We start from the raw sequence: 24,396 nt of genomic DNA on the forward strand, positions 1-24,396 counted from the left end.
TCATGTTCAGACTCAACTGAACAGTGTATGCAAAGATATAAGAATGCCTAATAACTCCTGTACATAAATCTGGTTAATGGACTTTCAATTCCTGTAGGCAGAATATTCCCTTTTTAAAAAAAAAAATAATCCTTTCTGATCATATATGCTGGAAACGTATGTTTTGGTCAGTCATCATACAGAAACTAAACTAAAATGAACTAAAATTACTTAACCTTTTAGGAACAAAATCAAGGATTCACAAACTATGGCATTTTATTTCAGAGCCTTTGCTTACATTTGTACAATATATTACATAATTCTTCATTGTTTGCAGATCCTAATATATACTTTATAGCTTTTATTCTATAAGCTTTTCTTCAAGGTTTTGCTGTCAACAAATCTTTACAGTCCTGTACAAATTTGAATAACTTGAAACCATTTTCAACAAAATTAGTTACTGTAAGCACACACTACAAGACTGAAAATGCTTTTCTTAGAAAAGTTGAATGTAAAGGATTCTGACACGTTAGCATCTACAACAAAACGCTTCAAAATTCTCACATGTCGTATTGCCAGAAAACAAATAAAACATGCCAGCTCCATCCAAAAAAAGTACACAGAACTACAATTAAAACAGTAAAACAGTCTGTACAGTAAAGTACTGTGTATTAACAGTGCCAGGTATTAAATAGCTTGAATGAACACATCCGCAATATACAAATGTCTTACAAAGGTGTAGAATTAAATACAAGTGCCAAACAGAACAGAGATTGGAATCATACAACATAAAGTCAACACAAGTGAAAACAATTTTGCGTTCATTTTGGACTTTATACAAGGCATTTAATTTTTATAGGCCTACCACCCCAATTAGCTATTTATACTTAAAATAACAACCATCCTTTTGAGACAGTTCATAGCAACAGCCTTGAACCATACTAATAAAGTTTACTTGTTCCTGAAGTCCTCTTGTTGTAGCTCATAATAAAATAAGCAATACAAATGAATTATCTGTATTTAAGGAAAAAGAAACATTTACAAGAAAACACAAAAATATAACTGTTATAATTCATTATGAATAAATATACACTTTGAACTGGCTAAGTACAATCTTTATACATTGTTTAAGATTTAATACAGTTTATTAGCCATTTTCTTTTTTCACACAATGTATTATATCAAAATTAAAAAAAAATACTGATTTATAGAAAAATGGCAAAGTACAGTAGTTCCATTCCAATTTGAAGGGGCATGAAAAGCCACTGCAAGACCTTTTAGCCTAATTCAAACCTGTAAACATGTTCAGTCTTTTTTAAAGAGAATCTTTAATATTTGGTTATCAGGATTGATGTCTAACATCCTGTTAACTGCAGGTTTTGAATTTATTACATGTGCTTGACTTATACAATTAAAGCCACCGTAAGGTGACTTGCTTTAAAAAACAATTAGCTTGTACAAATGAAAATAGGTTCGTATTTTTTCATAAATAAATGGAAAAATATCAAATGTTCCAGCTTTAACAAAATACAAGGGAATACATATACAGTAAGTTTTCTTAACATGTTCTGGCCACCCAATGACTACGCTTACTGTATTGTCTCTACAGGCAGTGAAAAGCCTCCATTTGCCACAGTGGAAGGCCTTCAAGTTACCAGACACACAATTCCCAGACAAGTTGGAAACAATTATTGCTTGAGGAAAAGCAGTCCATTGTACTTTTTCTTCATAAAAAAAGTGCACTTAAGTGCCAAGTCAGCTTGTCAAGAAACAACTTTAAATATAAAATAGTGCTTGTCTGATTTGTTTGTGCCGCTGTGCAGTATAAAAAGGCGTGGCCTCAGAGCCGGAAGTGCGCAGTGCCTGGCCAGCCCCGCCGTCACCTGCACTCGACCGACACTCCGTTCTGAGGCGCGCCGGGCATGGGCGGTTCAGCCAGCGCCAGCATGACAGCAGCCGTTATGGAGCTGGATGAAGGCGAGGACGACGACGAGGAGGTGGCAGCACCTGAGAGGAAGGGAAGCCGAGAGCTTAATAACTACAGAAAGAAGCAACACACCAGTCCTCTAAACTAAGACTCTGCTGTAGTCTCCAGAATCATTTAGCTTACCACGAGAGCAGTCAATTTTTAGGATACCATAATGTACACAAAGGAGAATCTAGTGCACCTCACGTAAGGAGACACTGCCAAACTACAGAAGTGACAACAAAGGAGAGACCAGGGAGCGTTCCTGCACTGTTCAAAGGAAAATAAACTGTGGGTTCTGTCCATGGAGATACGGAAATAAAATAAAGGGTAGACTTTCAGTAATAATGAAACCAATGTCAAAAAAAACCTTGGAATTCAATAGGAAAATCTTAATCTATCCCCAAATCTTTTCCCCCTTCCAATTCCTGTATCTTTCTGCTTCTGGAGTTCCTTATGAAATGAAATAGTGATGAGAATCGAGGGCTAACTGCTTTTTAAAGTTGGGAAAAATAACTACTACTACACATCACATCGTAACTACTGCCTTTTGTTCCACTTGGTTTACAAAGCAAATGACACATTATTATTTTCCTCAAAGAAATTCTCTCAGTGTTATAAATCAGCATTTCAAAACTTATGTTTTATGGAATATATGCACAAGGTTAAAAACAAATCATTCAGAGATGGGAAATAAGGGGTAAAAATGAATCTTCCTCTGATTCAGGACCCTCCTCGTCTTCCAAATTCCCCTCCCCACTGTTACCCCCACTGTTAACAACTGCGCCACCATCTTTAAAACGCCACAAGAAGAACTGGTAAATTACTGCCCCAGGGCCAAATCTGGTCTGCCTATTTTTGTTAAGAAAATCTAACTGGAACACAACTATGCCTATTTGTTTAGATCTAGCTTATGGCAGATTTCATACATACGATGATAGGGTCCAGTAGTTCTAGAGACTACAAGGTTCACAAAGCCCAAAATATTATCTGTCTCTATAGAAAATGTTTGCAACCCCAGTTCTAGAGGAATTTTATCTGTAGAATCTAGACACATGACATGCATATTTAAAATGAGAACACTAGTAACTTCGTTTTTAAAAATGCAAGTGGAAGCATAGTACAGAGTCTAAGTAGGTTTTTACACTTAACAATCTGAGATGTTCCTTATCAGTACATACATAGATTTACCTTTTTCTTTTCAAAGCTGAATAGTTTTCCATTATATTTATGAACCGCAACTACTTTAATTCCTAGCCTTTTGCTGTTACCAACAACAAATGAATACTTAAGAGCATTATAAATAAAAATTTAAGTATTTAAATATATTATTGGAGAATACAATTTAAGGATTTCTATCTTCTACTATAAATACTACCATAACAAACTTATTTGTGGCCACATATTCTTCCTTGGGACCCATTCTTGGAATTGGAGGTAGCCAGTTGTCCAAAGACACGGTCAAACCATTTCCCAAGATAATTGGGCCTGTGGTGCATCTACTTCATTTTATTATGCTTTGCTTTACTGTGTTTCAAAGATACTGTTTTTTACAAACTGAAGGTTTTCGGCAATCTTGCATCCAGCAAGTCTAGTGGCACCATTGTTTCCAACAGTATTGCTCACTTTGTGTATGTGTCGCATTTTGATAATTCTTACCATAATTCTAAGTTTTTCATTGTTATTATATTTGTTATGGTGGTGGGAGCAGTGAGTTTTGATGTTACTATTAAAATTGCTTTGGGATATCATGAACCATGCTCATTATTATAAAAGAGTGAACTTTTTGATTACTAAAATAATAACATAGGATTTAGAATAAAACAAAAACTTAAGCTGATGGAACAGCAGCAGGGTTTGAGAAAACTGACTTCAATTCTGAAAGAAGTTCTACTGTGGGTAATATGCCATCAAACAACACTGCAGAGAAATCATTCATGAAGGGAAAAGCCAATTGGTAGAGCAAACTTCAGAGTACTATGATGTAGTCTTATGTTAAAAAACTGCCACAGACACGCCAACCTTCAGCAATTAGCACCCATCAACATCGAGGCAAACCCTCCACCAGCAAAATGATCACAATGAAGGTTCAGATGCTGGCTAGCATTTTTAGCAATTAAGTATTTTCAACTGAGGTACGTTTATTATTCTTTGGAACATGATGCTATTGCACACTTAACAGACTACAGTACAATGTAAATATAACTTTCATATGCACTAGAAAACCAAAGAAATTCCTATGACACGTTATTGTGACATTTGCTCTTTTGTGACAGTATGGAAACGAACCGACAACATCTTGGAAGTAGGCCTGCACTTTGTTTCAGCAGCCCTGTCAGATTAAAACAACCCCCTTCCCTCAGATTTTAACCTCTCACTCCCTCTGGTCCTTCAGGTTCAATGCAAATGTTACAGCCACTCTGAATATAACACAACCCACCCAATCACTGCCTTAGCGTTGCTCCACTCTGTTCACAGTGCTTTGTACTATCTGACATATTACTAGTTGTTGGGGGGGAAGCAGATGGTAAGCTCCATGGAATTGAATATTATGGTTTGAGATAATTATTTTAGATAAAGTTTTTCCATTTTATAGATGAAGAAAATAAGCCAGAGCAGTTATTGCCTGAAGAATCACAGACACAGTTCACATGAGCCCAACTGTCGAGTCAAAACTCCTTTGTGTTTAGGTAAAGTAAGTAAAAACACTTACTTTCTCTTTCTTTCTTCTTTAAACGCTTTCTCCTCCGATCTATGGAAGCTACTTCAGATTTTAATGATAGATAATGTTTTCTGATTTCTTGCAGTTTTTCTTGAAGAATTGTAATGCGTTCAGCACTTGTCATATTTTCCAGGTCCGCTGTGAATTTAAAACTTTCATTAATATGCATTTGTGAACAAAATTTTAATGTATTAGAGAATATATAGTGTGGTTGCAGAATGAGGTCAAGACAGAGAAACTTTAAAAAAAGGCTTATAAATACTGTTTGCCTGTTTTCTCCCCAGCCTAAAAAAATACCCAGCACTAATACATGCAAGGTAATTTTTGAATGAATGTATAGAATTAAAGATCTTATGACCTAAATAAACATGGAGGTTAAAATTTCCACATTTGTGCCCCACCTCCCCCCGCAAAATCCACATATGTGTATAGCATCACCACAGTACATCATTAAAAATACTTAGAAATAAGACTGGAAAGACACCAAAATGTTTAAATTGCATATATTTTTGAATGTTAGAACTCTGAACAAAATTTTTTCTTATCTTTTTCTTATCTTTTTTTGATTTTTTTAATAACTATGCATAACTTTAAAATTGTTAGAAAAATTTTCAAATGCTCTGAAGCAATTTTCAATATCCTAAGAATATTTCCTTGCATGAGAAACTCTGAAGTAGTCTCTTTTTAAGAAGAAAAAAAAAACTTGTAATGGCTATTTTTCAGGTATACAAAGGTGCAAAGAGTAGTATAACAGAGTCACATATACTCATCCAGCTTCAATAATTAGCAATTCATTGTAAACTCTGTCTCATGTATACCCTAAACAATCCACTTCCCAGGAGCAACACTAGATTTTTTATAGTAAATTTCTGACATTATATCAGAAATATCTAGTCAAGGTTGATATGTGCCTCAAATGCCTTAACATACTGAGTAAAGTCAGTCAGACAGAGAAGGGGAAATATCACATGACATCATTTATACGTGGAATCTAAAAACTGACGACAAATGAACTTACAAAACAGAAAAAGACTGACAGAGAACAATCTTCTGGTTGCTGGGGGGAGAAGGATGGCGGGAAGGGATAGTTAGGGAATTTGGGGGACATGTACACACTGCTGTATTTAAAATGGATAACCAACAAGGGGAAAAAAATTACTGGGAAGAAGTTTCTATTGCTTCACCTCTAACTTAGCATATGTCACTTACACATCTGAAAACTCCATTTGTAAACTTTGGGTAATCGATTACTGGGTTCCTTGAGGTCAGCATCCTTATCGCCATTCTTTCCGCATTTTCCTGGAGACTGCGTCCTAGCAGGAGATTTGGTACCATGAGCCTTCATCCCAGTGGAAACTGATTTGATGGGCTGAGTCTTAGTTACACTTTCACCAGCAGAAAGTTCTTCACTATCACTACTATTTGCTGAAAAAAAATTTTTTTTAAAGCATCAGTAAACAGAAAAGTAATCATAATTTGTTACAGATTTTAGTGGACAATTTAAAAATTAACCATTTCAATTCACTACTACAGTAAACAACTTGCTTTACAGACCCTGACTAAAAACTTGGAAAATCAAGTATAAACACAGCAGCACAGCAGTTAAGGAAAATAAAAACTCTTCTTACCTGAACCGCCAATAATGTGTTTTTAAAAAATACTCAAAGTAATCTTTCATTATATCTGGTAGATTACCAAATATGCAGTAATTATTTAAATAGCTTTTAACTCTACTATATTAAAATATATATAGATAGTAGAATACAGCATTTTTTTAAATGAATCATATGAAATCTTCTTAATTTCATATTTTAAACTGTGTACATGCGACACTTTCCTACTTCTCTGGCCAAATCAATGACACATAATCATTACATTCCATAAAGAGTTCTTTGAAAATAAATTCTAAATTTTAATATATACAATAATTTCTTAAGAAACTCCTACATCATAACCTGTTGACTAAAATAAATCATAGGTTTTACCCTGATAAATACATTCAGTAATTTATGAAGAATTCAGAAGTCTATGTAATAATGTTAAATCTGCCTTTGTTGATTAAAACCTCAACAAAGTGTGTGAGTGTGTGTGTGTGTGTGTGTGTGTGCGCGCGCGCGCGCGCACGTACTCAGTCGTGTCTGACCCTTTGTGACTTTATGGACTGTAGCCTGCCAGGCTCCTCTGTACATGGAATTTCCCAGGCAACAATACTGGTGTGGGTTGCCATTTCCTACGTCAAGGCATCTTCCTGACCCAGGAATGGAACCTCTGTCTCTGTTTATCTCCTGCATTGGTAGATGGGTTCTTTATCACTGTGGCACCTGGGAAGCCCAAAGCCTCAGAACCAGAATGGAAATCTTTAACATCTTGACATGTGAATAGGTGATGGGATTGCTATTTCCATAAATTACCTCTTTCTGGATACAAAGCATTACTGTAGATTCTATGAGAGTTAATTCATTTGACTAAATTATTCTCAGAGAACTGTTTCCTCATTCTGATTTACCAAGATATAAGTCCAATAATTAAAATGTTAGCATATATAATCAACAGTTATAGCTCAAAATTATATGAATATGTCAACTGACTTGTTGAAAATGAGCCCTCTTGGAAAATATCATTTAAAAGTCTTGAAGATAAAAACATCACAATGTAATTAAAAAATGGCCTTGAATATCCTTTCAGTTACTCCATATGTGGCATCAATCTGGCATCAAATTTATCCATTTTCTTTTATCAATTCTTCATTTAACAATAAGCTACCCTCCAAAAAATATAGTTCAGCTGTAAAAAACTGAAAAGTATTCCAGATAGCAAAGACACAGAACAACTCCTCCCCACTGTGGTGTTCAGGAGTAAAGAAACTACACCACTCTTTTGTACATGTCTTAAAAGAATCCGTTCCCAGTCCCCCCACTGCTGCTCTGGAACCCCTGGCAACTCCTAGCTCAGCCACCCAAGGCTTGGCCCCACTCTGATGCAGTGGTCTGCCTCAGCTCGGCTTTCATGGCCTCGCTGAACACAGCCGCCCGGGGCCCCGAAGGATGCCATATTCACCGCCTGGAAGTCATATGGGCTCAGCAGAACCTCGGGGAGCTGGCCGCAAAACCCTTTTCTGCACTGAAGTGCAGGCAGGCCGGCCGATAGCAAAGGTCAGGCAGTGGAGGTGGCAGGAATCTCCTGGAAGAGCAGCAGGAGGTCAGTGTGGGGCACCTGAAAAAAAATTCTTTACATATTTTCTGCTTCGTACTTTGTCTATGAGAGAGAGAAAAAACGTGCAGCTCTCAGGAGAAATACAATATATATATTCCTGTAGACTGATAAATAGGAATCATTGCTAAAGTCATTAGTTAGAACATATTTAACCCACATATTCTTAGAGCTGCTCTTGAATACACAGTTCAGGATACTGAAGATAAAGATAGTAGGCTGCAGCTATTGGAATTATAGCTCTAAAGCTATCTTGATTGTTCTCTTCTAGGCTGATTTTGCCTGAACGGATTACAAAGCAATCAGTTTCACTGTAATAAAAAGAATATATAATTCAAGTATTTAATAATATGTAATATATATAATGCAAAAGAATTTACACATAAAACTAACAAAAATGTTGGTGTTTATATTATACTGGCTATTATTTTTTAAAAAGATTACCTGAATCAGCAATCAATACCACTGCTGAATAACAGCAAATTGCTCAATCCTAGAATCTACCTACAGTCAAAAGAGACTTCTGTGTGATTTTTGCAGGGGTAGAGACAACAATCAAAACATTAACTATCCCGTATTCTAAATACCCTTTTCTTAAAGGGAGAAAAAAACACATCCACCATTATCTTCATATTTAAAAAAGTAGAGATTTCACACTTACTGCCTTTTCCCTTCTTTTTGTTGTTTACCACTGTAGATTTATGGCTTCGTTTCTGCTTTTTTGATGAATTTCCTCCTCCCTGAGCTTCTTTCACTCTTTTCTGACCTGTACAGGCTTTGATGGGGAAAAAAACTATTAAGTAACACAAAATAAAATCAAGCTTGTCCCCAGGTATAAATTAATTCCACATTTTAGAAGAATAGACCAATTCTGAAACTATAGATGTTCTTTGAGATTTACAAGTTATCACAGAAATTATTAGAATTTTAAAAAGTCATTAATGAACTGAATTATAACACATAATAAAACTAGAGTTTTTTAAAAAAGCAAATAAAGCACTACCCTGGTGGCTGAGTGGTAAAGAATCTGCCTGCCAATGCAAAAGACATGGGTTCTATCCCCGGTCTGGGAAGATCCCACATGCTGCAGAGCAACTAAGCCTGTGTGCCACAGCTACTGAGCCCATGCTTCTGGACCGCAGGAGTCGCAACAACTGAAGCCCTCGTGCCCTAGAGTCCGGCTGGGCAACAAGAGAAGCCAGTGAAATGAGAAGCCTGCACAGAGCAACAAAGAGTAGGCCCTGCTCACCGCTACTAGAGGAAAGCCTGCACAGCAACAAAGACCTAGCACAACCAAAAATAAATAAACAAATAAAAATGTAAAAATAAAACAAACAAAGCATGCACATCCTTCTTGGCCAATGGTTAACATATAAACCGTTTACAAATCCAGTACAGTAGTTCTAAAAAACATTTCATCTTCTTGGTAGGAAGTTTTTCCAAAATATTAAGTCTCGCTTTTCTTCAAGGATTAGCCCGTCTTACCTTCCCTGATGTCCAGGCTAGTTCAAATTACAGTTTCTCCACTTCTAATAGGATCCTCAGCATCTACTGTGTTTCTAGCGTTCTAATTGTATGTATTGTTTTTCAGAATATATAGTAATCTCTTTTTCCTGAGACTTATAAAGTCTTATCTCTATTCCACTGTAGTGTCAGATACTATTAATATAACCACAATACAATCAATACTATGATAAAATTATGCCACGTTTGTTACTGCTGCTGCTGCTAAATTACTTCAGTCGTGTCCGACTCTGTGCGACCCCAGAGACGGCAGCCCACCAGGCTCCCCTGTCCCTGGGATTCTCCAGGCAAGAACACTGGAGTGGGTTGCCATTTCCTTCTCCAATGCATGAAAGTGAAAAGTGAAAGTGAAGTCGCTCAGTCGTATCCGACTCTTAGCGACCCCATGGACTGCAGCCCACCAGGCTCCTCCGTCCATGGGATTTTCCAGGCAAGAGTACTGGAGTGGGGTGCCATTGCCTTCTCCAATGTTTGTTACTAAAAGTTTCTTAATCCTGTTACAATGGTAACATATACAAGACATGGTTTTGTTGGTAAAAAAAATTGAACAAGCTATTTTAAATGTTTTCTTTGCAACTTTTTAGTTGTTTTTTTTTAATGGGTTACACCTAATTGATAACTTTTCCTAAGGCTATTTTAATATAACAAGGTGAACCATAAAGAAAGTGATTTAGATATTACCTATATTAAAGTACAGAATCTTAACAATAATTGCCATATTTCTCTCCAAAAGAGTTTAATTCTGAAACTTTCATCTCCAAGAAATAAAAAGCTTACTGTAGGCTAACCTGGAAGGCAATCTGAAATCTAAATTGTAAAACTTACATTTTTACTTTTAATATAAAGTCAAGTCTTCAATATCTGCAGATAAATTTTCTCCTTTTGCAGACAAAAGGAGCCATATTAAACAGGTGCTTAAGAATTTATTTTTAAAGAGATACAAATTCTAATAAGTTCTGTAATATGCTTTGATTTGATAAGACAGATATATCCTAAATGAAGTTCTCAAACTGCTTACTTTTTAAGCTAGTTAAGATTAAGATTCAAAAGGGTAATACTGACCTAGTCTATCAGAAGACAAGCTATCAAATTTCTTGTTGAAAACACATCTCAATCTTTCATAAGATATGAGGAGCACGGTGAGGATGCAACCTCTTCAGAATTATGATTAAAAGTTCATTATATTATTATTGAAAGCTTTTCTAACCATCTGCAATAAATGCTTCTTTTATCTTGAGGATATTTATGCCTGGATAATTCAATTCCATGAGACAGTACAAACACAAACATAATCACAGTAGCTATGTGTATAAATATTTAAATAAAAAAAGATCATTGAAATCTGCAACTATCTTTTTTACTTAATATTTTTTGAAAAATGTTTTATTTGTGTGATAGTTATGTCAATTATGTCTCAGGGAAACTAGAAAAAGAAAAGAAAAAAGGTTTATGAGAGAAAACTTAAAGTTAACTAATTTGGTCTAGATTGTATCTCTTTAAGTTTACCTAAAAACCTGAAATCAGTATAATAAAATCTGATATGTTACATAACATATATACCCGAGTGCTTTACAGTGGAAAAGTGTGTTTCAAAGCCAAGTGTCAGCTTACAGTATACTGATTTAAAGACACCTGAATGAAGTGGTTTTTAAGAAGAATGATGTCAGAAGTATAGCTATGGCACCAATAAAAAGCCACCAAGACTTCAGGGAAGTACAACACAGACATTGGTCCTTCAATTTGGAAGCTAGGCAACCAAGCAAGCATCAAATTCCTTTACAAACTCTCACATAGTAGTCAGGCTCAAAAATCAGTTTGACATGGTTATCTGAGGAGAGCACAGCCTGGACAGTTGGTTGCTCCAAACCCCTACATAGAGAACTTTGGTTAAGGGTGGACGAGTCCATCAATAAATCAAAATGTTAGTGACAAACTGCATGGGACAACTGCAAAAACAACATTAAAGAAATATAGTTAAGCTGCTCATGCCGTGTAGTCAACCAGTATATAATGAGTTTTCAAACAGGTCTGGATTTGGGCCTGGGTGCATTTTCTAATAAATAGCACATGATCTGGTCCACTGAGAAACGTCACAGGTGGCTGAAGTGAAACAAACACTCAATTCTCAAGCTGTTACATGCATCCCATCCTCCATTACCCAAATTACCTTTCACATGGCCATTTTCACCATGTTCACACAAGTACTCCACGTAAACACCTCATGTTGTAATGAGGGACATGAAACCCCTGCAACCGTAAGGGGGGGAAAATCATAAACCACAACACTGGGGCCTATGGCCTCACCTTTCTCGGGATGCTCTGCCTCAGGCTGATTGCTGCTGCTCGAGCTCACACTGGCATCAAAGCCCGTGGGCGAGCTGTTCCCTTCTGACTGCAGGTCCTGGAGCTCCCCAGCGACACTGTCCACTTCGATCGTGCTGTCGGTCTCACTCTTGATGCTGCGGACTTCTTCATGGTTTGGGGCCAGCGGCTCTGACACTGTTACAGAAGGTGGCTGCCGACCGGCTTCCGTCACGGTGACTGAGGAAGGGGACTCGGGTGTCGTGGGAGGGGTATTGAGCACTGAATTGCTGCCACTGCTCGGAAATTCCGATTTTTTGTCACTGACCTCCGCTGGCTTCTCCTCAGTGGGTTTGCCCTCTGCACTCGCTGAGGGCGGAGCGGCCAGATCGGTGTTGGGGGAGCAGCTCTCCTCCTCGGCCACAGTCTGCAGGGACCCCTCAGTCGGCCCCTCTTCTGGGGCAGGATGGGGTGGGGAGGCTGCAGCCTCAGTGTCAGAGTCTGAGAAAAGCTCCTTCAGCGTTTTTTTAGGCCACTGACCCTGAATACTTGACCAGACATCTTTTCGATCTTTTGCTCTGCTGTTCTGAAGTCTTTCATCAGAGTTATTTAAAAGTTTTATCCTTTTTTCGGCCACTTCTGAAAATCCTGAATAGAAACCAGTTGTCCGTAGAGACTTTCTTTTCTCCTCCAAACCATTGTATTTCTTAGTCGGTGTCACCTTGGCTTTGGACTTTTCTTCTTCGTCCTCATCTGAGGAGCTATTGCTACTGTTTTCTATGCAAAGGGCTTCTTTGTTCTTGGCTTTATCCTCCTTTTTACTGGGGGAGCCACTTTTTAAACACTCCTCAGTATTGCAGTACCTTCTCTTACCACGTTTCACTGGTGGCTTTGAAGATTTATCAGCGGCGTCCTTTTTAACATCCTTTCTCTTTTTTGTGACTTCATCTTCTTCTTCATAGTCAGTATCTTCAGATAATGCTTCCATATCTTTTCTTAAGCTTTCTGGAGATTTTGACAAGGGTTTGGCTATTACCAAATCTGTGTGGACTTTGTTTTCGTCAAGCAAAGATGAACTGTTCTGTTCCTCTTTGGATGTAAGATCATTTCTGTTGTGAGTCAAATGATCAATCTTAGATTCTTCTTTGCCATGGTTATCTAAGTCTTGAACACCTGTTTCATCCTCTTGTTCACTGTCTTCAGCAGAACTTTCAGAAGCTAGAAAAGAAAGAAAAAACAGTGAGTATGATAAGAATACCAGCAATGTCTTCTCTGGGCCCCCTAATGTAAACAAGTATTAGCTCGTATGTTTATAACCACTCCAGGTTGCTAGGTTTTATCCTCATTTTACAACTGAAGAAACTGAGCTTCAGAGAGAAGATATTCACCCAATGATGGAAATGTTATATATCATGACTATAGTGAGAGTGAAACTACTGTATGCTTTTGCCAAAACTCATCATATTGTAAACATAAAACTGGTGACTTTCATTGTTTGTAAATTTTACCTCAATAAAGTAGATTATAAAAAAGAAAGAATCTTCTCCAAATTTATGAGCAGAACATAGTGGAGTCAGGATGTAGTTCCAGGATGTTCAAATTCCAAAGTGTATATTCTTATAAAAGTGTAGTCTTCACTTTCAATGTAGCAATGACAACTCAAAATTTTGTAAGCAATGTATTTCTGCCATAGAGCTTTAAAGAACAACACAATTAACTTTATACAAACATCAGTTCAGTTCAGTCGCTCAGTCGTGTCTGACTTTTTTGCAACCCCATGGACTGCAGCACACCAGGCCTCCCTGTCCATCACCAACTCCCAGAGTTTACTCAAACTCATGTCCATTGAGTCAATCATGCCATCCAACCATCTCATCCCTTCTCCCGCCTTCAACCTTTTCCAGCATCAGGGTCTTCTCAAGTAAGTCAGTTCTTCGCATCAGGTGGCCAAAGTATTGGAATTTCAGCTTCAGCATCAGTCCTTCCAATGAATATTCAGGACTGATTTCCTTTAAGATGGAAAGGTTAGATCTCCTTGTACTTCAAGGGACTCTCAAGAGTCTTCTCCAACACCACGGTTTAAAAGCATCAATTCTTCGGCGCTCAGCTTTCTTTATAGTCCAACTTTCACATCCATACATGACTACTGGAAAAATCACAGCTTTGACTATATGGACCTTTGTCAGCAAAGGGATGTCTGTTTTTTAATATGCTGTCTAGGTTTGTCATAGCTTTTCTATCAAAGAGCAAGGATCTTTTAACTTCATGGCTAACAGTCACTGTCTGCAGTGATTCTGGAGCCCAGGAAAATAAAATCTATCGGTTTCCACTTTTTCCCCATCTATTCGTCATGAAGTCATGGGATCAGATCCCATGATCTTTTTTGAATGTTGAGTTTTAAGCCAGCTTTTTCACTCTCCTCTTTCATGCTCAACAAGAAGTCTTTTAGTTTCTCTTCACTTTCTACCATTAAGAATGGTATTATCTGTATATTTGAGGTTGTTGATATTTCTCCCAGCAATCTTGATTCCAGCTTGTGATTCACCCAGCTTAGCATTTTGCATGATGTACTCTGTATAAAGGGCTTCCCAGGTGGCACGAGTGGTAAAGAACCTGCCTGCCAGTGCAGGAAATTAAAGAGACATGGGTTTGATCCCTGGGTTGGGAAGATCCCCTGGAGGAGGGCATGGCAACCCAATCCAGTATTCTTGCCTGGAGAATGCCATGGACAGAGGAGCCTGGCAGACTACAGTCCATAGGGTCTCACAGAGTTGGACACGCTTGAAATGACTTAGCATACACTCTGCACAGAAGTTAAATAAGCAGGGTGACAATATGCAGCCTTGTCGTACTTCTTTCCCAATTTTGAACCAGTCTGTTGTATCATGTCCGGTTCGAACTGTTGCTTCTTGACCTACATACAGGTTTCTCAAGAAACAGGTAACGTTGTCTTGTATTCTCATCTCTCTAAGAATTTTGCACAGTTTGTTATGATCCATACAGTCAAAGGCTTTAGCATAGTCAAGGAAGCAGAAGTAGATGTTTTTCTGGAATTCCCTCGCTTTCCTTATGAGCCAATAAATGCTGGTTATTTGATCTCTGGTTCCTCTGCCTTTTCTAAACCCAGCTTGTTCATCTGGAAGTTCATGTACTATTAAAGCCTAGCTTGAAGGATTTTGAACATAATCTTTATTAGCATATGAAACAAGTACAGTAGTTGGAACATTCCATGGCATTGCCCGTTTTTGAGACTGGAATAAATACTGACCTTTTCTAATCCTGTGGCCACTGGTGAGTTTTCCAAATTTGCTGACATACTGAATGTAGCACTTTAACAGCATCATCTTTTAGGATTTGATAGTTCAGCTGGAATTCCATCTCCTCCACTAGCTTTTTCCATAATAATGCTTCCTAGGGCCCACTTGACTTCACACTCCAGGATGTATGGCTCTAGGTGAGTGATTACACCATCATGGCTATCTAGGCCATTAAGACTTTTTTTGTACAGTTCTGGATATTCTTGCCACCTTTCTTAATCTCTTTTTTCTTCTATTAGGTCCTTACCATTTCTCTCCTTTATCATGCCCATTCTTGCATGAAGTGTTCCCTTGCTACTTCCAGTTTTCTTGAAGAGATCTCTAGTCATTCCCATTCAATTGTATTCCTCTATTTCTTTGCACTGATCACTGGGGAAGGCTTTCTTATCTCTCCTTGTTATTCTTTGAAACTCGGCATTCAGTTGAGTGTATCTTTCCCATTCTCCCTTGCCTTTCACTTGTCTTCTTCTCTCAGCTATTTGTAAAGCCTCCTCAGACAACCACTTTGCTTCTTGCATTTCTTTTCTTGGGGATGGTTCTGGTCACTGCCTCCCGTACAACTGTTACAAATCTCCGTCCATAGTTCATCAGGCATTCCGTCTACAAGATCTAATCCCTTAAATCCATTCATCACCTCCACTGTATAATCATAAGGGATTTGATTTAAGGCATACCTGAATGGCCTAGCGGTTTTCCCTACTTTCTTCAATTTAAGCCTCAATTTTGCAGTAAGAAGCTCATGATCTGAGCCACAGTCAGCTCCGGGTGTCATTTTTGCTGATTGTATACAGCTTCTCCATCTTTGGCTGCAAAGAATATAATCAATTTGATCTCGGTATTGACCATCTGGGGACGTCCATGTACAGAGTCATCTTTTATGTTGTTAGAAAAGGGTGTTTGCTATGACCAGAGTGTTTTCTTGACAAAACTCTGTTAGCCTTTGCCCTGTTTCATTTTTTACTCCAAGGCCAAACTTGTCTGTTACTCTGGGTATCTCTTGACTTCCTACTACTTTTGCATTCCAATCCCCTATGATGAAAAGGACATTTGTGGGGGGGTGTTAATTCTAGAAGGTCTTGTAGGTCTTCATAAATCAGTCAACTTCAGCCACTTCAGCATTCATGATTGGGGCATACACTTGATTACTGTGATGTTGAATGGTTTGCCTTGGAAACGAATTGAGATCATTCTGTCATTTTTGAGACTGCACCCAAGTACTGCATTTCAGACTCTTCTGTTGAGTATTAGGGCTACTCCATTTCTTCTAAGGGATTCTTGCCCACAGTAGTAGATATAATAGGTCATCTAAATTAAACTTGCCCATTCTCATCCATTTTAGTTCACTGATTCCTAACATGTCAATGTCCACTCTTACCATCTCCTTCTTCACCACATCCAATTTACCTTGATTCCTGGACCTAACATTCTGGGTTCCTATTCCATACTGTTCTGCACAGCACTGGACTTTACTTTCACACCAGACACATCCACAACTGAGTGTCATTTCCACTTTGGCATAGGTTCTTCATTCTTTCTCGAGCTACTAATAATTGCTGGCTGCTCTTCCCTAGTAGCATATTGGACACTTTCTGATCTGGGTGGCTCATCTTCAGGTGTCATATCTCTTTGCCTTTTCATACTGTTCATGGGAAGAGTACTGGAGTGATTTGCCATTCTCTCTGTCAGTGGACCACATTTTTTCAGAACTCTCCACTATGACCCGTCCATCTTGGATGGCCCTACAACAGCATGGCTCATAGCTTCATTGAGTTACGCAAGCCCCTTCACCACGGTAAGGCTGTGATCAATGAAGGAGCAAGTAATACATATAAACACTGAAAACTAATTTACTCTCATAACAAAATACCAACAGCTCCTCTTTTCTTCCTTCCCCACCTTTCAAAATCTTATAACTATTTCCATTCATAGTTACTATCATCATCTCTTAATAATATACTATTTGTTGACATATGTAAGCAATGAGAATTCTCTTGTTAATACCTCCATCCCCTCCTGCCACACTTTGTAAGTGGTGTTGGAAAAGCTGGACTGCTAAATGTAAATCAATGAAGTCAGAACATACCCACACACCATACACAAAAATACACTCAAAACAGTTTAGACTTAAGTTTAAGACATGACACCCTAAAACTCCTAGAAGAGATCACAGACAAAATATTCTCTGACATAAATTGTACCAATGTTTTCTTAGGTTCATCTCCCAAAGCAGTAGAAATAAAAGTAAAAATAAACAAATGTGACCTAATCAAATTAGATAAGATTTTGCTACAAAGGAAATAACAACCTATGGACTAAGAGAAAATATTTGCAAACAATGCAACTGACAAGGATTAATTTCCAAAATATACAAATTGCTCATACAACAACAAAAAAAGAACAAACAACCCAACTGAAAAATGGGCAGAAGACCTAGACCTACCTATCTCTAAAGCAGACAGACAGATGGCCAACAGGCCCATGAAAAGATGCTCAACATCACTAAGTATCAGAGAAATGGGAATCAAAACTACAGTGAGGCACCAGTCAGAATGGCCATCATTAAAAAGTTTACTAATAACAAATGCTGGAGAAGGTGTGGAGAAAACAGAACCCTCGTACACTGCCAGTGGGAAAGTAAACTGGTGTAGCCACTAAGAAAAAGAGTATGTAGGCTCCTTAAAGAAGCTAAAAACAGAGTTTTTAGTCTTTCCTGCTGTATGATCCAACAATCCCACTCCTGGGACATCTGGAGAAAACTATAATTTGAAAAGATACATGTATCCCAATGTTCACAGCAGCAGTAATATATAATAGCCAAGACATGGAAGCAACCCTAAATGGCCACTGACAGATAAATGGATAAATAAGATGTGGTACATATATACAATGAGATACTACTCAGCCATACAAAAAGAAGGAAACAATGTCATTTGAAGCAACATGGACGGATCTAGAGATTATCACACTAAATGAAGTTAAATCAGAGAAAGACAAATACCATGTATCATCACTTACATATGGAATCTAAACTATGACACAAGTAAATTATTTTGAAAAAGAAATAGACTTGAAGACATAGAAAACAAACTTATGAATAACAAAGGGAAAAAAAAATTTTTTTAATTAAAAAAATAAAATCTTTCCTCACTCAAAAAAAAAAAAAAAAAGAATAACCAAAGGGGAAAAGGAGTGGAGCGGGTGAGTTAGGGGTTTGGGCTTAGTGGATACAAAGTACTATATGTAAAATAAACAACGAGATCCTGTCTAGCACAGGGAATTATATTCAAAATCTTGTAATAAACCATAAAGGAAAAGAATATGAAAAAAGACTACATATATAACTGAACCACTTTGCTATATACCAGAAACTAACACAACATTGTTAATCAACTCTACAATAAAAAAGAATGAAATCAGAAACAAGATATTGCACCCAGCTGTTTTATAAGAACAATTATATGAAGCATGCAGAAAACAGAGTTCTTAAAAAGTAAAAACATTATAGCTGTCAATAAGCATTACAGTACTAAACAGTAAAAGGATTAAAAGATAAAACCAAGAAAATTTCTAAGAAATTAGATGACAAGACGACAAACCAATCAATAATGTGTCTCTGAGAAAAGTAACTATATTAGAGTATACTGCAGAAGGTTCAATATTAATATAATGGTAGGGTTCAAAAGAGAGAAAAGGAGAAGAGAAGGGTAGGCGAAAGAATACGGAAATGTAGAGGAGAAAAAATCAACAAAATATTTCAAGAAAACTAGACTTTATTTTTGGGGGCTCCAAAATCACTGCAGATGGTGACTGCAGCCATGAAATTAAAAGACGCTTACTCCTTGGAAGAAAAGTATGACCAACTTAGATAGCATATTGAAAAGCAGAGACATTACTTTGCCAACAAAGGTCCGTCTGGTCAAGGCTATGGTTTTTCCAATGGTCATGTATGGATGCGAGAGTTGGACTGTGAAGAAAGCTGAGTGCCGAAGAACTGATGCTTTTGAACCGTGGTGTTGGAGAAGACTCTTGAGAGTCCCTTGGACTGCAAGGAGATCCAACCAGTCCATTCTAAAGGAGATCAGCCCCGGGTGTTTTTTGGAAGGAAGGATGCTAAAGCTGAAACTCCAGTACTTTGGCCACCTCATGCGAAGAGTTGACTCACTGGAAAAGACTCTGATGCCGGGAGGGATTGGGGGCAGGAGGAGAAGGGGACGACAGAGGATGAGATGGCTGGATGGCATCACCGACTCGATGGACGTTGAGTTTGAGTGAACTCCAGGAGTTGGTGATGGACAGGGAGGCCTGGAGTGCTGCGATTCATGGGGTCGCAAAGAGTCGGACATGACTGAGAGACTGAACTGAACTGAACTGATCCAGAACAGAAAGATACAAGTTTGTAGAATGAAGCAGCTTAGCAAGTACACATTACAATAGATGAAAATACATCCACAAAAGGGATAACCTCTGTGCAGTATGAACACATTAAAAACAAAGATTCAAGATTTCAGAGAAAGGGAAGGCAAAAAACAAGCCATAAAACAAGTCATCTACAAAGAATCAGGGACAAGAGCTCTGGATTTCACAGAAAACACTGAAGGAAAAATACAGCTGAACAATGCCAATAAAATAATTAAGGAAAAACTTCCAACCCTGCTAGACCATAAATAATGTTTTCAAATATGGACAGTCTCTAAAAATTTATCTTCCCTCTTACTCACCTGTCCTTAACATCTACTAGAGAATGGAGAATGTGCTCCACCACAGTGAGTATACCAAAGAAGATATTTTTAAAAATCAGATACCCAAAAGAAAAGAATTTTAGGCACTACTTTGAAGAGAGAGCTCTAAAAAGTTCCCATGAAGAGAACTATGCACCAGATACAGAAGGAAACCAGTCCAGACCCGTGTGGTGTTATTTCCAAAGGAACTCATATGACTTCTATCATCAACAAAATGCCTCTTGGCATGAATTAGATTCTATGTATATTAGCTTGTTCCAACCATTTGGTGATAAAATTCCAGCTCTCTGCTCAACCTCTTGTGTGCCATTACCTGGATCAGGCAATGACATCATTTTACCCAGCAGAAACATTTTGTTTTGACCTACACCTGAAAACTAGGAGTATATTTGGGCAGCCTAGAATCAGAACATACAGAGCACCTTATCAATAGCACTGAGCATAATTCTTTTGGTCATCCACTGAGTTTATGTCAGATATTCCTGAGAGCCCTGATGTTTCCTAGAAGGCCCTAATAACTTTGCCCCAATGAATTTCCTTACAGAGGTCTTTGTAGACTCACAAAGAAGCTGAATATGACCTGGAAACTCTATTCAGATGAGCCTTCATTAAAGTGGAAATACTGTCTTTTTTTACAGTTAGGTTTATGCTTGCCACAGTTTTAAAAAAAGTAAGTAATATCCTCTTTAGGAGTATACACAGGTTTAATACAGTTGTAAAAAAAATAAAATCAATGGCTGATTTCAAGTAATAACAGAGTCAACAAAGTTATGGTTCAATTAAAAAAGAGAACTTGATAATGTCACTGAATTACCTTTATAGCATTTGATTCATAAAAATTAAAACAAAGACATTTAAAACAAATACTTGCATGCAACAGGATACTTGTTATGTTTACCTTGAAGTCCATTAAGGATAGAAGTGATTTCTATGGATTTAATATGAGCTGTATCAGAGTTCTTGGCATCAGTAAGATCCAATTTGGATACCATTTCAGGAGATGAATTTGTCTGAAATGGAGGTTTTGACAAGCGCCGGAGTTTACAGTTTTTAGGAGAGTATTTTTCATCTTTGTCTTTGTCTTTGTCTAATTTATTCTAAGTTAAGGAAAAAAAGGTATCCTATGTTAGTCATAATTTATCATGAAGCATTCATTAGTAACAATGCTAAAACTCATTTTTAATTCAAAGCTATGCAATACATTACTAAAAAACATAAAAAGAATATAAAGTCCCACAAAACAGAGATGTGTTTTCAAACTTATCTAACAAATATTATAGAATGAGAAAGTTTCTAATATTTATATTTTAATAATGGAAATAAATTAGCAATCAGATAGGCAATTAAGAAAAGCAAACCTCCATACTGCTAATAATCGGTGTTACAAATTCTATAAAAATGAAATCACAATAGGCTTAAATATTCATTTTTTTAAAAAGAAACAATTTCAATCTGGTAGTTTTAAAACCTGGAAGATTCTCAATATAAAATAAGGGTTGGGAATGATAAGATTTCAGTTATCTTCAGTTGACAACTGGAAAGAAACAAATGACTTGCTATAAAGTCATTTATAGCAAGTGGGACATCCTTCCTGCATCAATAAATTAATGTTTCATGAAAAAATGAGAAAATTTCCCAAATTCTCTATTTATGAATAGATGGGCAGGGGCTAACATATTTTCTGGAAACTTCTATAGATTGCTGAGTGACTATTTTCACAGTTCTCTCATAGATGGTACAGAGCTAGTATCATTCTGGATACACAGAAGTTAATTCAGTTTAGGATAGTGGTTCTTTAAGTATGGACCATGGGCCCAGAGACCTTAGCACTTCCTGGCAATTTAAGTGAAAACTCCTCGAACCAGACTCAGAATCACTGGGGATGGGAATAAGCAATCTGAGTTTCACCAAGTTCTCCAGGTGACTGTGACACATGCTTAAGCGTGAGATTCACTTACTCAGAGCACCCGAGCTGAAGGTTCTGGATGCACTGAGAAGGCTTATGTGTACCAAAGCTTATCAATGATTAGTGCTCCTCTAATTTTCCTATTCTGGCCAGACTTTTCATCACTTTATACCAGAGATCATAATATACCATGCAGTCTGAAGGTAGAAATAGTCCACGCCAAGCAAAGTTCAAATGTGGCTTTTAATGGCTGTCTTCTAAGATGAGCTCAAGGGATGGGTATAGTATTATTAAATAATTTCTAGGGAGCTTTTCCAAAATTCACATGCCTCTTCCCTTATGACCAACAATTTTAAATGCCTGGGAGGGGCCTAGAACTAAACTGAGATGTAAATAAATATTTAGAAAAAATTCCCCAAGTAATATTCTAATATTTCTTCTCCTACCCCTACCCTATCCTCTACCAGAGAAATACGACTCCTAAAACTTGCTCTGTGCAAGGAAACAGGCTTTTTACTGCCATACACACAAAATTCTTCTAGTAGCTTAGGAGCAATAGCATGACTTCCACACTTTCCAATAATGACCAAGAGTGTCCTGAGTTGTAGCTACTGAGTTGCCAAACCAAAACTTTAAAAATATGAACCCAGTTTCATCGTGAGAAAAGAGTAATCATTTTAGGGGAAAAATTTTGTACATAGGGCCATGAAGGTATCATTTAGCCAGAAAGTAAACAGCGCCTCACTTTTAAAATGAAAATTCAATTTCAGGAGGACTATTAAATACTTCAATTATATATACCATTCAAAGTAGTAAAAAGCCATTAAGAGATAAAAGATATTCTAAAACCTAGTTAATGGTCTGCTTTCTAATAAAACATTAAAAAGATTTAATCTTACAATGAACAAGACTAATTCCATCATATATAAAACTAACATTAATCTCCATACAAGTGCATTATTAATAGACTCCCCATGCTATCTATGCAGTGTGTGCCTCTTGGGGTCTTGTGAACACATTCTAAAGCACTGTCTATAGTGACAGAAAGATGATGAGGAACAAAAGAGCTACAGCTAGGCTCTTCTGTGCCTTCAGGCACCTTCTTTTCTTCCTCTGAACGGTTTACAGCTATTACAGTAACCCCAGAGTTCCCAGCTACACACTACTTCATGACTCCCAGTTGGAGACCAGAGGTGCACGAACAGTTGAAATGGCTAAGTGAAATAAATCTTGGGTGAGTGGACTTATACAATGTTGGAACTAAAAAAGCCTCAAAGATCACTTAGTACTGTTATCAAAATGCCTTTCCATAAGCTGACAATATTAATTGTACCCAAATCTAGTATTTGATAAACTGGCTATTTCAAGAGAGTATTTCCAACTCTACTAACACACACACACACACATACACACACACACAGTCTCTCTCTCAATTCACTCTGGAGGAAAGGTTCCTTAATTAAGAGCTATAATATACGGCAAAATATATTTTGCTTTTATTACCTTTATTTTCTTGCGATGTTTTATCTTGGGCACATTTTTATCAGCAGGTCTTACTATTTTATCTGCTTTAATCCATTCGTCATACCTAAAATCAAAGGAAATTAACATTAATATACAAAACACATACTAGAAGGAACTATGCCATATTAAAGAGAAACTCATAAATAGAATCATAATACTGTAAAACCTTGGGAGCCACTAAGTTCAACTTTCTGGTTTAAGGAACAAAGTTACCGAGGCTCAGAGAAAGATGCAGTGGCCTGTCCCAGGACACACTTTCAGCTACTGGCTGAGCCAAGGCTCAGCTACGTCTCTGGATTCCTGGACCAGCACTACTTCCTCTGTTACACCAAAGAGAAACCAAAGCTGTACAATAACCATTAAGAGCACTCACATATTTCCTATACGTTTTTTGGTTTACTTTGTTCTTTTCTTAAGCAGCAAGTAGTTCATTTTTCCCTAAACATATCAGGAAGCTAAAGGGAAGCATGACTGCGAAGCTTTCAGGCTTTGGAGTTGCTTCCTATGTATACAAATGGCTGAGAGTCAACAGTTGTGATGGGTTCTCCACTTGGTGCTGCCTGTCTGCGAGAGTTCACAGGGCACAAGTTACTACTGACTGCAATATATCTATTTGTTTAAGGGGGGGGGGAGTTTAATTTTGTAACAAACTCAGCTAGAAAGAAGAAACATTAAAAATAAACCTCTTTTTATGTTTCAAAGTCACATACATTTATTCTGGAAAATGGAAAACTGATTGACATTTTTAACTCGAGAACATGAAAAACTGAAAATGCACTTTTAAATTAAAATCTCCTCATTATTAGAGGCATTAAGTGAAGTAAGAAAGACCCTGAGTCAGGAAGTAAATGATTTAGGTCATTACCTTACTAGTAAATTATATTCTTGCCTAAGAGTAGGCTTGTATGCATACATGCTAAGTCCCTTCAATCGTGTCCAACTCTTTTTGACACTATGGACTGTAGCCCACCAGGCTCCTCTGGAGGCAACAATACTGGAGTGGGTTGCCTTGCCCTCCTCCAGGGGATCTTCCCAACCCAGGGATCAAACCCATGTCTCTTACATCTCCTGCACTGGCAGGCAGGTTCTGTACCACTAGTGCCACCTGGGAAGCCCCAGAAAAGGTCTAGGAAGTATCTGTAAGGACTCCCAGGCAGAGCTAGACTGCTGGTGCGAACTATGGCCTGCAGCAACGCTGACGGCTCAAC

General features: G+C 37.6%; 1 protein-coding gene across 8 annotated transcripts in view; it reads right to left on the bottom strand.

Annotated features, from left to right (window-relative positions):
* Positions 1-237: 237 nt before the first annotated feature.
* Positions 238-24,396, bottom strand: part of ARID4B (AT-rich interaction domain 4B) — a 138,464-nt gene continuing 114,305 nt past the window's right edge. For 6 of the 8 annotated variants that reach the window (XM_070782177.1, XM_070782179.1, XM_019953929.2 and 3 more), the window contains 7 exons: positions 23,168-23,252; positions 20,657-20,855; positions 11,706-12,920; positions 8,539-8,652; positions 5,877-6,092; positions 4,659-4,805; positions 238-1,986 (listed from right to left, as the gene is read on the bottom strand). In XM_070782177.1, coding sequence (XP_070638278.1) covers positions 1,859-1,986; positions 4,659-4,805; positions 5,877-6,092; positions 8,539-8,652; positions 11,706-12,920; positions 20,657-20,855; positions 23,168-23,252 — 2,104 coding nt within the window. In that variant the 3' untranslated portion in view covers positions 238-1,858. The other 2 variants (XM_070782181.1, XM_070782182.1) reach the window with 2 other exon arrangements.

Source organism: Bos indicus, chromosome 28 (assembly GCF_029378745.1).
Source record: "Bos indicus isolate NIAB-ARS_2022 breed Sahiwal x Tharparkar chromosome 28, NIAB-ARS_B.indTharparkar_mat_pri_1.0, whole genome shotgun sequence".
Taxonomy (NCBI): domain Eukaryota; kingdom Metazoa; phylum Chordata; class Mammalia; order Artiodactyla; family Bovidae; genus Bos; species Bos indicus.